We start from the raw sequence: 15774 nt of genomic DNA on the forward strand, positions 1-15774 counted from the left end.
AGGGACGTGAGAACCCACAGGCAGAGGAGGAGGGGCCCTGTGGCTGGCAGCAGCCCTCCAAGTGCCCAGCGAGACGCAGCAGCCTGGGAGGCCTGCCCACCCGGAGCTCTATTTCTCCACCCAGCACAGGAGCCATTGGAAAGGTAAGCAGCAGCCGCTCCAGAGAAAAGTCCCTGCTTGTTTTCTGCTTGAATGGGCAGAGTTCCTTTTTTTCGTCTGGCTTCAGTTCCCAATGACTTGCCAGTAGAAAGGAGCACATCAAACAGCTCCCATATCCACAGATCTAGCTGGATGGTGGAGGTTATAATGTAATGAGGTTGTCAGACTAGTCACCAAAAGCTAGAAAGGAGAGAAAACACAGCCTCTGTCTGGGGGTGGGGGGGTAATTGAATATTAAGCACCAGGGAGCAGGTAGCTTGGAGAGGAGGGGCTGAGAGTGGGAGGAAATTGCTCTAGCCTTGGTAAACAAATGGCAGGCAGCAAAGTCTTTGCAAAGTAGCTGATCACTTGGAGGGTGTGCTGCCGGTAGCCCAGAAGCTGCTGGTGCCTATGACTTATTTCGCAAGACGCACGCCTTCCCCGTGAGCTCAGAAACTAAACCCTGGTTCCTCTTTGCAACATTTCTAAGGCGGACTCAGGAAGCTCTGCAAACAGAGAGCTCTGGCGGGGACTGGAGTGAGAGTCACATCGGGACTGGGAACCATTTTGCCCACCCCAGCACAGAGAGCCTTGACCATGCCTTACAGGGAGCCCCAGGAGGCGATCTTGGGGATGGTGAAGCCTGCTTGAGGAGACAGCATGGCCAGGATGCAGGAGAAAGAGCATCTTGAGGTATCAAAGGCCACTGAACTGTGTGCGTTGCCAGAGGCCCCCCAGTCTCAAAGAGAGGCACTTATGGATAGCCAGGCACCCAACCCCAACGTCCAGGCGTTATCGTCATCTGCAGCAACGGCAGCATGGAGTGTGAGTCTCCGCCAATTACAGAAGCGCGACCTGATCAGGAGCCTGGGCAGGAGCAGCAGAGGTTCAGGTAACTGGGAGGTGAGCTCTGACGCAGCCAGGCTCTCCCTGGGCCGGGGCAGCACGCGGCGGAGAGGGCTGAAGGAGATCCTGCTGCAGAGCAGTGGCCCAGAGGGAGCCATGTGGCTCGCAGCTGCTCAGAAGATAGCCAGCGGCAGCAGCAGCCGCCCAGCGGTGGAGATGCCCCAAGAGCTGGAGCAGAGCCCTGAGGACGTGTCCTTAGCCCTGGACCCCCTGGAGCACGAGTGGATGCTGACGGTGGCCCAGGGGGAGCCGCAGAGCATCCTGAGGTTGCTAGACATGGATCCCAGCCTGCTGGCCAGGAGAGATTTTGTGACAGGCTTCACTGCCCTCCACTGGCTGGCCAAGCATGGCCGCCACGAGGAGCTGATTGAGGTGATCACCAGCGCAGAGAAGAAGGGCTACCGTGCAGACGTCAACATTCCCACCGCCAGCGGTGGGCTGACCCCTCTGCATCTGGCTGCCCTGCACGGCCATGTGATGGTCATCAAGGTGTTGGTAGGAGCCTATGGGGCCAACACGAGCCTGCGGGACCACAGTGGGCACAAAGCCTGGCAGTACCTAAAAGTGGATGCTCCCCGGGAGCTGAAGGAGCTGACAGGGGCTTTAGAAGAGGACCTGCCCCAGCTCGGTACGTGGAATACCAACAATAACTGCAAGTCGTCCAGCAGGGCTGCTCGCTTTGGTGATGAATGGTTCTCCAGACTGCAGCTCTTTCGGAGCCTGTTCAGACAGGCACGTTCATTCTTCCAAGACCTTTAAGCTGTCCTTTGGGGCTAAGACTCAGTGTGAGGTTGCCTATGAACTAGTTGGCTAGGAGAGGTGGGGCAAGGGGAGCAGCAGGGTGGCAAGGCTGGGTAAAGGAGACAGGTGCAGAGCTGGAACTAACCCCTGGGAGCTGATGCACTGGGGTTACTCAAGAGCTATTGACTAAGGCTTCTGCAAACCTGTGCAGACTTGGATCCTGCTCCCAGCTATGTGTGCATCACGCCCCTTGCAGGCCACGTGATTAGCGCCTGTGTATGTGTACCCAGGGGCAGGATTTGGCCCTCAGTAACTATTCTGCTTGTACGACGGAAGCCTCTTACAGTGACTTTTCCTTGGCTGCTGAACCTCCCGCCCATGCAGGGCTGCCGAGCAGTGCAGCATGCCAGCAATGGCCCTCAAGCAGGTGCCCCGTACAGGCCCATTGCCCCAGGTTCTGTCCCGTAAGCAGAGCCTCGAGATACTAAGGGTGTCGTATAAGCAGGCCCCTTTGCTTTGTTTACAGCGTTTCTCGGCTTGCTCCAGCGCTGTGAGGGCGAGCAGCAGCCCGGCCAGCGGTGCTCTTCTGCCGTTTGTTCCGTTGTCGCTGCTCACCCAGTCAGGGTGGAGGAGGTGCAGTCCAGCGGTTGAAGAACAGGGCTGGGTGGCAGGAGAACTTGGGAGTCTATTTCTGGCTTTTCACGTGACATTAGTCAAGTCACGGCACCCCTCTCTGCCTCGGTTTCCTCTTTTCCGCATGAGGATAATCCCACATCGAGGCTGTAAGGTTAGCAGAAGCCTCGTCTGCAAGGTGCTTGGACTGCGGACACTCAGAGGCAGCCAAAACATTTCACAGTGACTCACTGAACCACCCCAGAGGGGATGGACTTCAGGTGGGTGAAATAAGCCGCCACTGACACTCCAATACCAAACCTCTCCTTCTCAAGTAAAGTGAGTTGCCTAAAGGACATAGAGGAAAAAATACAGAACACAGGTACAGCCACTACACTACAGGTGCCTTCAAAATGCCCTGGGAAGGCTCATTTGCATTGCTTTTCCTAGAACCTAGTGACTGTGTCCAATAAAAGCTTAAGTCCGCAGTTCTACTCCAGTGCTGGAGCACGGAGAAAATGGTGGAGTGAGGCAAGCAACAGCACTGTTTAAGCAGCTCCAGAACCCCCCAAGGGATGGAGAGAACGTGGAGAAAAGGAAGGGAGCTCAGAACACTCTGATGTCTTCCGCACACGTGGGCTTGGAAATTGTAAATTAATGAAGAGAGCCCGGAGCAGGAGGGCCAGACTAGGCAGGTATTAGTGGAAGTAGGTTCCATGTGGAAGAGAGGAACTGAACTCACATTCCTAGAGCAAGGAGGAGCTGGTGACACATTGTTTTGAGAAATGGAAAAGGTTCAGAGATAAGAAAAACAAACATAGTAATGCACTGAGAACATGGTGCAAAGGGACACTCCAGAGAAACAAGGGAGTGGTTAGACTCCCTCTTCCTGATGTAGCGCTGCTCAGAGTTGTAAGCATTAAAAAGGTAAACCCTCTGCGACTCACCTGTCTCACCTGTACCTTATTCATCAGGAAGGTGCGACTTTGCCCAATTTGTTTTAGGTGTTGGGGGTGCCTCTAAATGACCTGAAATAAACAGCTTGTCCAGCCTCAATTTTGCACAGAATCATTCCTGGGTCATTTTTAACTTGTCCCCTTTACGTACAGCGTGGTTGTGCTTTGAAAAGTGATTGTAAAATGGCCTTTTTGGTACTGCTCACTCATCTTCTCTGGACTCTATTTATAAGGAAAATGATATTTTCCCTCCAACTGCCAACCCTGGAAATATAAGATGGGCTCTCAGATAGGCATGTTGACGTGATTAACCAGTTAAATGTTAGTAACCTAACCAAGTAACTATTTTGATTTAGGGACTGGCCCTGCCATGGCTGTGGGGGTACCATTACCCAGCCTGCTGGCCACGCAGGGGCCAGTGCTGCTCTGGCAGGGCATGGCTGGCTGCCAACAGAGTTCACCAGCAAGCATACCAATAAGCCTCCTGCTTACCAGTTAACCATTTAACATCACTCCTCCAAGACTCAAGCTAGTTTCTTTCCTTGCCCATGCATAATTACCAGCAATAAAGATCCTGATTGCCAAATTAGGCCCTTTGTGACACCCAGGTGGATTGATTTAAATCAAGGCCATTTAAATCACCCCAAAAAAACCCATTGTTTTAAACCATGTTATCCCAAAGCCAAAGACTGAGCACTTAATTTTGAAGTAAGCCCCCACTGAACTCACTGGCTTGTCTGTTTTTTTGAGAAAACACGTATGGAACGGAGTTCCCTTAGAAAAGCTAAGTTATGCAGAAGAAAATTAGGAAATAGAACAATGTCCCCTCTTTTTCCATCCATGGGTGGAATAAATTTTATGATGTGCACCAAGGCATGTGGTGCACCACCAATAGAAACACATGCTGCCAGCTGTGAGGGCGCTGCTAAGTTGCTGGGCAGTGCCTGAATCCCTCCTGAGTGGCTGCCCAAGTGCTCAGCTTACAGAGAACAGTGGAATAGACATGGCATGTATTATATAAAACATAAAAACGACACAGTGACAATTGGCAACTTCAGCTTTCTCCTACAGTAGCTTTCTGTACTGCATATTTGAGCGATAGCTTCTAAACCCGGTTAACTAAACATGCCCTAAGGATTAGCAAAGCTAAACTTTTTTTTCTAGCAACATCCAACACAGGAAACAGCTTGAGAATTTACTTGTCAGGTCACACTTGTACTAAGACACAGAGAGCCTTGAAGAATGATGCATTGCAAAGTGAATTATTTAAGTTACGAACCCATTGTTCTGCATCCACATCTTTATCCATGTCACTCTTCTCTCCATCCATTGTCCTTATGATAGTTCATCCTTGCAGCTAAGCCCTGCAAAATCTTCTCGCACTGTTTACACTTGCCACATTTTCCCTTTTCTAACCTATTGCTTCAAAAGATTCCCAGTTAGGGTATTTCTTACACCCAGAAGCTAAGATGGTTTTTCTGTGGCCCAAATGAGGGGCAATATAGGAAGCTGTGCATGTGTTAGATAATGTCTTCCAGTTTTTTTTCCAGTCCACTCCACTGTTCCATTCTATTCTGACTCTGTCCTGTCCTATATGTTGTCTCATTCTTTCAGACAACGTCTTAACTAACTCCCCTGCCATGCTTGACCGAGGCCCGGCCCCACATAAGCGCAGAACAAAAACAGTCTCAGGCAGCTTGTATCTGTCTTCACCTGTGTGCCTTTTTAGTCTGCTGAGAAACAAACTGAAAGCCCAGAACTTTCAAGAAGCAAAGAGCTAGTAGTTCTTCTGGACAGACTAAAGCCATTTATTCCTTTCTATGAGACTGTAAGTGTATGTGCAGCATGTTTGTGATAAGCTGTAACTGTTATTGTTAATGGAGACATTCATTATTTTATTTTATTGATTTTAAAATAAAAAATCCATTTAAAATGTTTTTTTTTAAATAATTCGAGGATTGTTACACTTGGGGTTGCTGTCCTGGCATATTTGCCACAGCCCTCCCTCTTCTGCCAGACCCGCCCCCCCAAGTGAAGGCTGGCGGCTTGCCAGACCCACTGCTGATGGAGAGGCACGGGCGATTGAAGCCGACGCTGCTGCTGGAGCCATGGCAGCCAGATCCACGCCAGGGGATGCAGAGGTTGCCATGGCATGCAGCAGTGGGATACATCCATGGAGCAGGTGGAGGGCTGCCCAGTGTGCGGCTCTGAGGAGCTGCATTTAAAGGCTCCAAGCACCGCATGCAACTCCAGAGCCCAGGAATTGCTACGCCATGGTGTCCTGTTCACCGCATGTGGCGAGTCATGACAATATTGGGCACCAGGGCTTCAGTGAGCTAGCACTGGTGTAACTACAACTGATGATGTGAGATAGAATTCACCAGCCTCCTAGAGGTGGTGGGTCTAAAGGGGTAATAGACTTAGTAATGACCACTTAAAATGGATTTATTTAGGAAAGGCCTGATCTATTCAGTGGCCGTTTTATGCAGCTTTAACACTCTTGGTTTAGAAACAAAGAGATAGTATGAGGGAATAAATCATACTAGTATAACTGCCTTTACGTCAGTGTAACTGTGTCCACACTGGGAGGCTGCACTGATCTAGTTACAGTAGGATGAACACTGGAGGTACACGATGCCTAAGAAAGGGTCATTTTTCCACAGTTCCTCTTCACAGCAGAACTAGAATTGACTTAAATATTGGGAAAAAAATGACATACGCAAGTTAGTCCAAAATGGATTGAAAATCAAGCAAGAGGATTTTTAGCACAGGATCTCTCCCCTGCAGCTAACAGGAAAACCTGAAGACATGTTTTTTCCTAGCTTTTCATGGGTCTGAGTCTCCAGTCTGCTCCCAGAGAGCTAGCCATTGACTTCCAAGCATAGCAAGAACCTAGACCCACTTAACTGCACCCCATAGCTATCTTCCAGCAGCCTTTGCTGGGGATGTGTAAGGCCAGGTCCACACTTGAGGGGAAGGTCAGATAAAGATAGACAACTCCAGATACATTAAGTACATAACTGAAGTCACCTTACCTTAAGTCGAGATTCTGTGCCATCTCCTTGACAGGAGCAAATGCTCCCATTGACTTCCCTTACGCCTCACAAGGAGCAGGAGTGCTGGTGCCAACTGGACGAAGCCCTATGAGTTCAATTTAGTGTATCCCTACCCAATGCACTAAATCACAAAATCTTTTGAATTAAAAAAAAACCAAACGTTAAAAACACAACACACAAGGAAAACTTACAAACAACGCTATGGATCAACCTCAAAACATGGGGCTCCTGGAGAACCTTGGAACAGGAGAAAGCACCTTTTCAAATTGTAGCGAGGCTATTTTCAGCACATGGTCTGCGGTTAGATTTAAAAATATCTTTATTAAAGCTTCATGCTCACATCCCATCCTAGACATATTCAGCCCCCCAGTGATCAGAAATTGCTTATATCACATATCCCCCTGAAGAGCTACTGCACGATCAAGTGTCACTGATGTGTCCAGAGGTTGAGACAGAACATTAGTCCAGGGGCAGGGTTCACCGACATTTCGGGTGGCCACCCTGACAGTTTTTACCTGAAGTGCTTAATTACCTTTAGGGGAAAAAAAAAATATATGTACATGTCCAAACCACTGCAATTTTTTATGTAGGATATTATTGCAGACTCAATAAAAATAATGTACAATGATCTCTATTCATTACTAGACCAAAACCGAAGAAATCATGTCCTGTGCATGTTCTTGTTGCTTTTCTATTTTTATTTTTATTTTTTTGAGGTTTGCTGGCTACTAAGTCTGTTTCTGTGGGAAGCAGTATTTGCATGTTTGCTCGCTTGGCTTCACCCCTCCCTCCACAGGTGGCTGCATGCAGCTATGCTGGACACATTTGAGAAACACTGCACTAGCCTCACTTGCCTTGGGTGACTGGGATTTCCAGTAAGGCTTTCAGAGGTAGTTGTGTAAGACGCAACAAGCTGCCTTAAGCAAAATATGTGATCCAGCTCAGCAAATGCCGCACCTTAGCATTGACTTACTGTGAATGTCAGCAAAGAACAGCTCCATCCATTTATCACATTGAAAGTGGCTGTGCTGATCCCGCAGGGTGTGGTGGTAAAGGCTTCAGCTTCCCCAGGATGTGGTGCGCTGCCTCCAGGAAACTGATTTCAACTGAACTCCCACAGAAGGGACAGCAATTGCACCTCACTCCTCTGCTCCATTCAGCACCAAGCTAGCTTGATTTCAGCTAAATCAGTGCACAGAAGTGAAGCCACAGGAATTTCCAAGAAGCCAGAGTCTACATACAGACCCAGCACGGTGCAGAGCAGGGGACCAAGACAGGACTCAGCGTGAATCTGAGCAAATCACAACTTCACTGTTTCAGTTCCCCCTACTAAAAAGATGTTTGTATGCAAGGTCCTATGAAACTGCATCATCATCATCTGGTTTAGGGGCATTACTGCAGCATGCAGACAACCCCGAGATACTGATGATTCGACCAGTTACAATTTCAAGGTCTATTCCTCCACCTTCACTTCCGTCCCACTACGCATCCTCCTCCAACCTTTGTAAACAATCAATGTTTTGATGGTTATAACTAAAAGCATTAATCATTTAAATGTGCTGATAGCTGATCAGAAGTGGAAAGGGATAGTATTTAAAAGTCACCCAAAACCCTAACTGGAAATGTTTTGACTTCCACTCATCCCCAACATTTCACTGCTTTTTATACCACTTCAAAACCTTATGAGGATTACCGTAAGTATCAAAAGGCAAATTTCGAAAATTCAATCTGGCTACTTCAGTACAATTGACTACATAAGGGTTTCTTAACACATCACTTTTGGGTCTGCAACATAAAATTATCTGTGCATCACAGAGGAATGTGAAGACTTCTGCATGTGAGTTGCTCTGTGCCTCATTTTCTCAAATACACATTGCTTGCCATTCCATGCAGTTTGACAAAACACAACATACAAGTCACTGAAAAAAGGACTTGGGACAAGATTGTTAAAGATATTCAGGAATCTGGTAATGCAGACAGGTTTCTTAAATACCTTTGCAAATCTGACCCTTAGTGTACAAAAGGATTAAATGCACATACATCAGCTAGACTGGGCAAAACTGTTAAGACCTGTAAATATTAGCAGGGTGTCATAGGTAAGACGCATACAGCAATTTATAAGCACTAAGGTAATACAGAATGGAGTGGCCTGGAAGGGTGATTTTTCAGTTTACTTGAGAAGCATTAGATTATTTTGCTCATTCACATAGAATCCCTTGGACATTCTATATGAGTGTGACCCTCACAAATACACTTCTCTTCTAAACAGAGACTGACCTACTCTCTTTTAAGGGCAAACTTATATTTTGAACCTGCATCAAAAGTTTGGCTGTTAATGTACAATTATGGCAAAAGGATACAAAAGGAAGATTAGTGTAGCTCACATTAATTTAAGTTTTATTCTGCATATTACCCACCCATCTCACACAATCCACATAATAAATTCAGGTAGAATCACTAATTCAAAGGCCCAATAATGCTCATCTTTATTAACAAACTGGTAAACTGGCGCTACAAATCAAGTCAATATACATGAGCACAGAAATGAACCCTAATTTGAACACAGTCTTAATTTTTCAGTTATAATTATTCCAATTAGTCTATGAAAGTTATCTTTCAGGACTGCAGGTTATTTTATTTTGTTTTGGGGTTTTTTTTTTTGGCAGGTGGCGAAGAGGGAGGACAAGAAGATTGAATCCTCATAATGGATCAATGGTAGTTTTTGTTGCAATGAGTACGTCAGGTCTTAGCGCAGGAGAGATGTGTCATTAGAGTTCCCATTAAAGCAGCTCTTTACAAGCCCAGCTTGGTCCGTCTCCAATGTCTCCTTTTGGAGTTGTACCTAGAACAAAAGCAGCACACTTAGTAAGCAAGGCACATTTGAGAGTCTAACATAGACCACAATCACATTCAGAATTAACCCAGCCTTAAGGGACTGGAATCTCTTGTAAAGGGGTAGTTAGGAATTTGTCAATTAATTATGCTAACTGCTAATTATGCCAGATTAATTTTGAAATTATTTTCCAAATGTACCTGCTTTCCTTTCTCACTAAGTATATGAAGCCGTACTCAAGAAATAAAATCAGCAGCAAACTTACCTAGAAATAGCAACGCTGATCATGTACATACACTGTGTCACCAGCCTAGAATTCATTAATGTAGCACCAGCAGTAAAGAACTGGCTACTTCTTAAAATATCACCATTAGTACCATTTTTACCAAAATAAAACAGTTGCATTCCCAACAGAAGTGGATTCTGAACATGCAAGTGCAGTGCATTGCAGCATGGAGAAAGCACTTTTCCAAGGAAATCCTTTAAAGCATTAATTCAAAAACCACATACTTGAAGACTATAAATGTCATACTTTGTACATGTTAATGGTTAGCAATTTCACCAATGCATAGGTGAAATCAAAGGCAACATTAACAGCGTTACTCTCAGCAGGAAAATGGCAGTACTCCCACAAAATGAAGCACTGTAATTGCAGCAGCCTGCTTTGTCAAGTTTTGGGCAGAAAATGGATGTTTTTAGTGCATTAAGTGCTGGAAGACAAAAATAATTAAAACTGTGCACTTGAGTAATAATAACGATTGACATGCCTGCAACACAGTTAGATCAGTACTTTTACAAATGGGTAAACCAAGGCACAGAGCAAAGTGACTTTCCGAAGAAAAGACAAGTTAGTTGTACTGACAACATCATCCCACTTAATTTGCCTCTTCTCCCGGTCCTATTAGCAACAGCAACCTCCCGACCCTCACCCCGACATATAAATCCCAGATTCTAATTGTCTACTGTAAATCTAATCAAGTTGGTCTTACCCTGAAAACTCATTACCTAATAAATACATTTGTTAGTCTTTCAAGTGCTACAGGACTGCTTGTTATTTGCGAAGCAATAGACCTGTGGGCTTGTCTCTACTACAGCCCACATTTGGATCTGAAGATCAATTCACCAAGGGTCTATTCAGTGGGTCTAGTGAAGATCCGCTAAACTGATCACCAATTGCTCAGACTTTGATAGGGAGGGTTTGATAAGGTGGGTTTCTAAGTAGATCAAATGTAAGTTAACTTGAGTTATACTGCTAACATAATTCAAAGTGCAGAACTTACATAAGACTCCCCCCCATCATGTAGACCTGCCCTTAGTTATCCTGACTCCCAACCTCCTGCTTTAACCACCAGCTACACTCAGCTCAAAGAAAAGGGGAACACAGAAGTGGAAAAAATGGAAGTCAAATATGGAAATATACATGTACAGATGAAAAATGTGTTTTCCCTGCAAAGAGCTCTACTTCCACCTGCAGCAGAGGAGGATATGAACAAGCCTAATATGACAAAGTGGGTTTCAGCCCCCAAAAGCTCATGCTCAAATAAATGTGTTAGTCTTTAATGTGCCATAGGCCCTCATTTCTGGAAAAAAAGACAAGGCCACTTTAAGAAATGCAGCCCTTGCTCTGCCTCACAACATCAATTACTGCAGACTGCACAGAAGAGAAATACCTTGTGACTGTTTTGCTTGAAGTTTTGTTGTAATTTAAGATAATTAACGTTAAGATTGTCAGTTATTTTAGTAAAAGACACAGAAAGGTGGTGAGCAACAAGTTGGGCCCTACTAAATTCACGGACACAATAAACTAGTCAAGGACTGTGAAATCTGGTCTCTCCCCACAAAAGATGGTCTTTCACATTCTTTTACAGCATACTATACAGCTGTCACAGGGGAGACCAGCATTTCTCTAACTGGGGGGTTCTGATCCAACAGGTAATTGCAGAGAGGCAGCAAGGTTGTGGTAGAGGGTCATCATCTATGTTGTCTTCAAAGCTGGGACGTCCCAGTCTTCTGAATTTCTCCTCATGTGGCAGCCGTTCCATACTCCTAATAATTTTTATTCCGTTTCTGAACCCTTTCAATTCTAATATATGCTTTTTGAGTTGAGGCTACCACATCTGCATAGTTTTCAAGATGTCAGTGTACCATGGATTTATACAGAGGCAATATAATTTCTTTCTTATTATCTTTTTCTTAATTATTCCCGACACTGTTTGCCTCTCCGGCAAAGATTCCAAGATTTCTCTATTAAATGGTAACAGGTAATTTAGACCCCCATATTTTTACACGTTGAATAGTAACAGAGAGGAAGGTGTGCTAGTCTATACACTATCAAAACAAAAAGCAGTCAAGTAGCACTTTAAAAACCAGCAAAATAGTTTATTAGGTGAGCTTTCGTGGGACAGACCCACTTCTTCAGACCATAGCCAGACCAGAACAGACTCAATATTTAAGGCACAGAGAACAAAAAACAGTAAGCAAGGAGGACAAATCTGAAAAAGATAATCAAGGTGAGCAAATCAGAGAGTGGAGGGGTGGGGGGGAAGGTCAAGAATTAGACTGAGCCAAGTATGCAGACGAGCCCCTATAGTGACTAGTGAGTCTGGGATCGCCTCTGGAAGCCCATTTAAAAACTGGTGTCACATTAATTACCCTCTAGCCATCTGGTACAAGTGTATTTAAGTGGTATGTTACAAACCACACTCCGTAGTTCTGCAATTTCACATCTGAGTTCTTTCAGAACTGTTGGATGTGTTGCCAGGAAAAAACACATGTAACTACCTGAGATCAGCCATCCCCTGTTCCTGGAATAGGGCCTGGGGAATCTTACTACTAAAGAATTTGTTCACTGAAGGTCTGCCGATGGTGATGGGCTAATACACGCAAACCTATTTAATCCAGCAACCCTGGGGAAAAAGGGTATGCCAGATTATGGAATTTTCCACATCTGGGAGCGTGCACAAAGGGGGTAGAGGTGGGACACATGTGACTCTGGGCCCCCAGCTGCTTCCAGACTCCAGCCCTCCCAACTAAGGGAGCCTGGAGGGCAGGGGGAAGTGGCACTGCAGAGAGCAACTTCCAGGGTCCAAACAATGGGTATTCCCAAATTAGACACACCCGAATTACTGAGGTTAAGTGTATATAAAATTGGGAAGATTTGGAACTATAAATCAGTACCAGAACGTATATGTACACTGAAGTACTTGCTTCTCTGTCCCGTGTTATTTAAGATATACTGCTTATCGGTACTTGCTTCTAGTCCTGGTGACTTGTTACTATGTAGTTTATGTATTTGTTCCATGACCACCTCTAACGCGCAGATTTGTCCCCAGCTATGAAGACAAGAAAAGACTTCATGTATTTTCTCTGCAATGGCCATATCGCCTCCAAGTGCTTCTTTAGCATCTTCATCATCCGCTTTGTTTAGTGGGCCTTCTGCTTCCCATGAACATACGAACAGCCATACTGGGTCTGACCAAAGGTCCATCCAGCCCAGTAGCCTGTCTGCCAACAGTGGCCAGTGTCATGTACCAGGTGGGGGGGAAAGGAAGGGGACAACAGGATGGGACGAGATGACACACACCGAAGACAATGATCAAGCGATTTGTCTCCTGCCATCCATCTCCAGCCTCTGACAATCAGAGGCCAGGGACACCATTCCTACCCTTGGCTAATAGCCTTTTATGAACCTAACCTCCATGAATTTACCTAGCACTTTCTTAAATTCTGTTCCAGTCCTAGCCTTCAGTCTTCTCTGGCAAGGAGTTCCACAGGATAACTATGAGTTGAGTGAACTTTCTTTTGAGCCCCTCACAACTCCTTTCTAGGGCAGGATCCCTACAATTACACCACTGTGAAATTTGAGATTTTTATAGCTGAAATAATGAACTTTATCATCATTAAAATCCTATTACTATGAAATTGACCAAAGTGGACCGGATATTTGGTAAGGCCTTAATAGTGACCCAAAATTAGCAGGACCCATGACTTTACTAAATATAAAGGGGGAGAAGGGGTGCACAGCCCTGACTCCAGTGGCTGCCAGCTAGAGAGAGGGTGGTGGGGTTGCACTCGTCACAGAAGTCATGACAGTCACATCCCCTCCCATGGCTGTGAGTTGTGCCCCAGTCCCATGGCTCTGCTTGGAGCTGGACCCAGGACTGTGAACACCCTGTGGTTTCAGCTGGGACCATCACGGTCCTGGTTTCAGTTCCAGCCAGTCCTGGTGGGGGCGCACAACCCCCGTTCTAGTTGAAGCAGTCAGATGCCTGGTCAAGTCATGGTGCTCATGACTGTTGTGACTTCTGGCTAAATCATATCCTCATTTATAATTCAGCACAAGCAAGCGTCAATACACAACACATTCGTGAACAACAGTGGACAAAAGCATGCACTTCAGTCCATGTATGCATTCTGCTGATAATTTGTATTTACAAACCCTCCAAACTTGATATATTAGCCTGTCAATATCAGCAGACCTTCGGTGAAGCAAATTCATAGGAGTAAGCTTCCCCAGACATTGTATTGCTGTACTAGAGAATGGATGGCCTCAGGTGAACCACACATGGTTTTTCTTGACAACACATCCATGAGTACAAGATTCTTCCATCCATCCACCTGCTGCTATTCATAGCTATGCCAGCAGAAGTATGTAATGTATATATGGTCTATATATTTAATCAGATGGGGCAGTAAACTGTGAACTCTCAGGGTATGCGTATAATTACTAGAAGATCAGCTTGTTCATGGTCAATCTTCTGGGGTTTGATTTAGTGCACCAAGGGGAACAGGGCTTTACTATTAACCCTGGTACTCCTCAATGTAAGAGAGACCAATGCAAGACCTCCCATTGTGGAGATGGCCCAAAAAAACTGATTTATGATACACTGACTCCAGCTACAGGACTGTCTTAGCTGGAATTGTTATCTGAAATCAACTTTTTAACACAGCATATACCTAGCCTCAGAAAGGAACAGTTGTTTTTACCTGATCTTATTACCAGTTTTCATGCGAATCCATTGTGGGATGGGCCGGTTCTGCTTTTGCTTTTTGGCAAGGAATCGCTTGATCTTGAAGGTCTTGTGGGACGACTGAAGATAAAAAATAAAGGGAAGACACTGAAGCAATCTCCCGCGTAACAAGCTGCATTCAGAGCTCTCCTCTACAAAAGCAGTTTGAGCTGAGCCTGTGGGGACTCGCCTGCTGCACACAGCAGTCACAAAAGGGGCAAGGTTAAAAAGACAGCGAAGTGGTGTGACAGCATGCACGTGTACACACAACATCAGTTTTAACCTAGTCAAAGCTGCACAGGCTTAACCAGATTCAGTCTCCCACTTCCACTAGGGCAACAGGGCCTGACAACCACGGAGCAGACTGTGATCTCAGAGAGAGTAGGGGGACCCAGGAGCCACATCCAGAGTGCCCTGGGCATCTCAAACGGTAAAGACCACACATCCTGACTCGAAAGCCAACGCTATCACAACTGTCGGGGAGGGGGGTGGAGAACGGGGGATCTACCCCATTCGGGGTGTGCTCAACTTCCCTGCCTCCAAGGAATCAAGGGCTCAGGTATTAGCCTTGCGCTCCCCCACCACCCATTATCTTACCCCTCAGCTACGAGAGGGGGTTTGCTCCGCATGGTTCGGCCATGGGCCCAGACCCGCAGCACCACGCAACGCAGAACACCAAGAGGGAGCGTCCGAGACACCGCCTGGCCACACCGGACCCCAAACCCTGGGACGCTGCGGGCGAGCTCCAACCCGGGCAGAACAGCCCGATCCCCACCGCGGCCTCACTCGCCGGCTTGAGCCTCCTGCCAGGAGCCCCCGCCCCCGGCGAGCGGCCGACGCTGCTCCGGCGAGGAGCGAGCCGGGGAGGGGGCGGCCCCTGGCCCTGCCCCTCGCCGATTCCCCGCCAGCTGAGCGGGAGGAGGGGTCCCCCAGGCCTGGGCGGCAGCGCCAAACGCGGATCAGCTGGGGCAGCAGCGGATGCAACTGGATTGTCTCACCATGGTGCGCGACGACCAGCCGGTCACCACAATGGCGGCGCAGGAAAGAAAGGGGAGGGGCTAGAGAGCGAGAGGTGATGGAGCGTCCTCAAGCACAGCGCCTCCCCCTTACCCCGGGCTCTCGCTGTCACGTGCTCTCGCTTAAAGCGATAGCCTCCGAGGTGCAGGACCCCAAAGCTGCTGTAACCCACCGGAAAGTCCCAGCCCAGCTCCCTTGTTCAGTCCACCCCCTCCAAAAGCTGCTTACTCTCAGTGACGTGCTTATAGGAGCCACCAAAACCAAGGGGCCAAGGTCCCACTAGCTTGTGGAGTACAGCTTTTGGTTTTGTGAAATAAAACAGACTCCACCTTCAAAAAGCTGCTTTCTGGGCAAATGAGAACATGATACACTGGAGCTACCTTTACCCGAGCCCCCTGCTTTCGGAAGGGGCATGGTAATGAGGGATTTGGGCAGATGCTAATGAGGTGCTGACAGGAATGGGGTGGAGATAGTACCCTTGACTCTCCGGCAGCTGCGTCTTTTCA

At 46.8% G+C, this 15774-nt stretch overlaps 2 protein-coding genes and 1 non-coding gene across 3 annotated transcripts; 1 reads left to right on the top strand and 2 right to left on the bottom strand.

Moving 5' to 3' along the window:
* The first annotated feature begins 5 nt into the window (after window positions 1–5).
* On the top strand, window positions 6–5221 carry SOWAHD (sosondowah ankyrin repeat domain family member D). Its single transcript, XM_075007938.1, has 2 exons — window positions 6–143; window positions 629–5221. The coding sequence occupies exon 2, from the start codon at window positions 799–801 to the stop codon at window positions 1801–1803; it is 1005 nt and encodes a 334-aa protein (XP_074864039.1). The 5' UTR covers window positions 6–143; window positions 629–798; the 3' UTR covers window positions 1804–5221.
* Window positions 5222–8789: 3568 nt separating this feature from the next.
* RPL39 (ribosomal protein L39) lies at window positions 8790–15310 on the bottom strand. Its single transcript, XM_075007939.1, has 3 exons — window positions 15250–15310; window positions 14229–14332; window positions 8790–9251 (listed from the first exon to the last, which is right to left on the bottom strand). Exons 1-3 carry the CDS (start codon window positions 15250–15252, stop codon window positions 9203–9205), a joined length of 156 nt encoding a protein of 51 aa, XP_074864040.1. The 5' UTR covers window positions 15253–15310; the 3' UTR covers window positions 8790–9202.
* Window positions 9774–9908, bottom strand: LOC142020434 (small nucleolar RNA SNORA69). The gene has a single exon (XR_012647401.1). It is a non-coding gene; the product is annotated as a small nucleolar RNA SNORA69 (small nucleolar RNA).
* Window positions 15311–15774: the final 464 nt, after the last annotated feature.

The sequence above is a fragment of the Carettochelys insculpta genome, chromosome 13, assembly GCF_033958435.1.
Source record: "Carettochelys insculpta isolate YL-2023 chromosome 13, ASM3395843v1, whole genome shotgun sequence".
Lineage (NCBI taxonomy): Eukaryota > Metazoa > Chordata > Testudines > Carettochelyidae > Carettochelys > Carettochelys insculpta.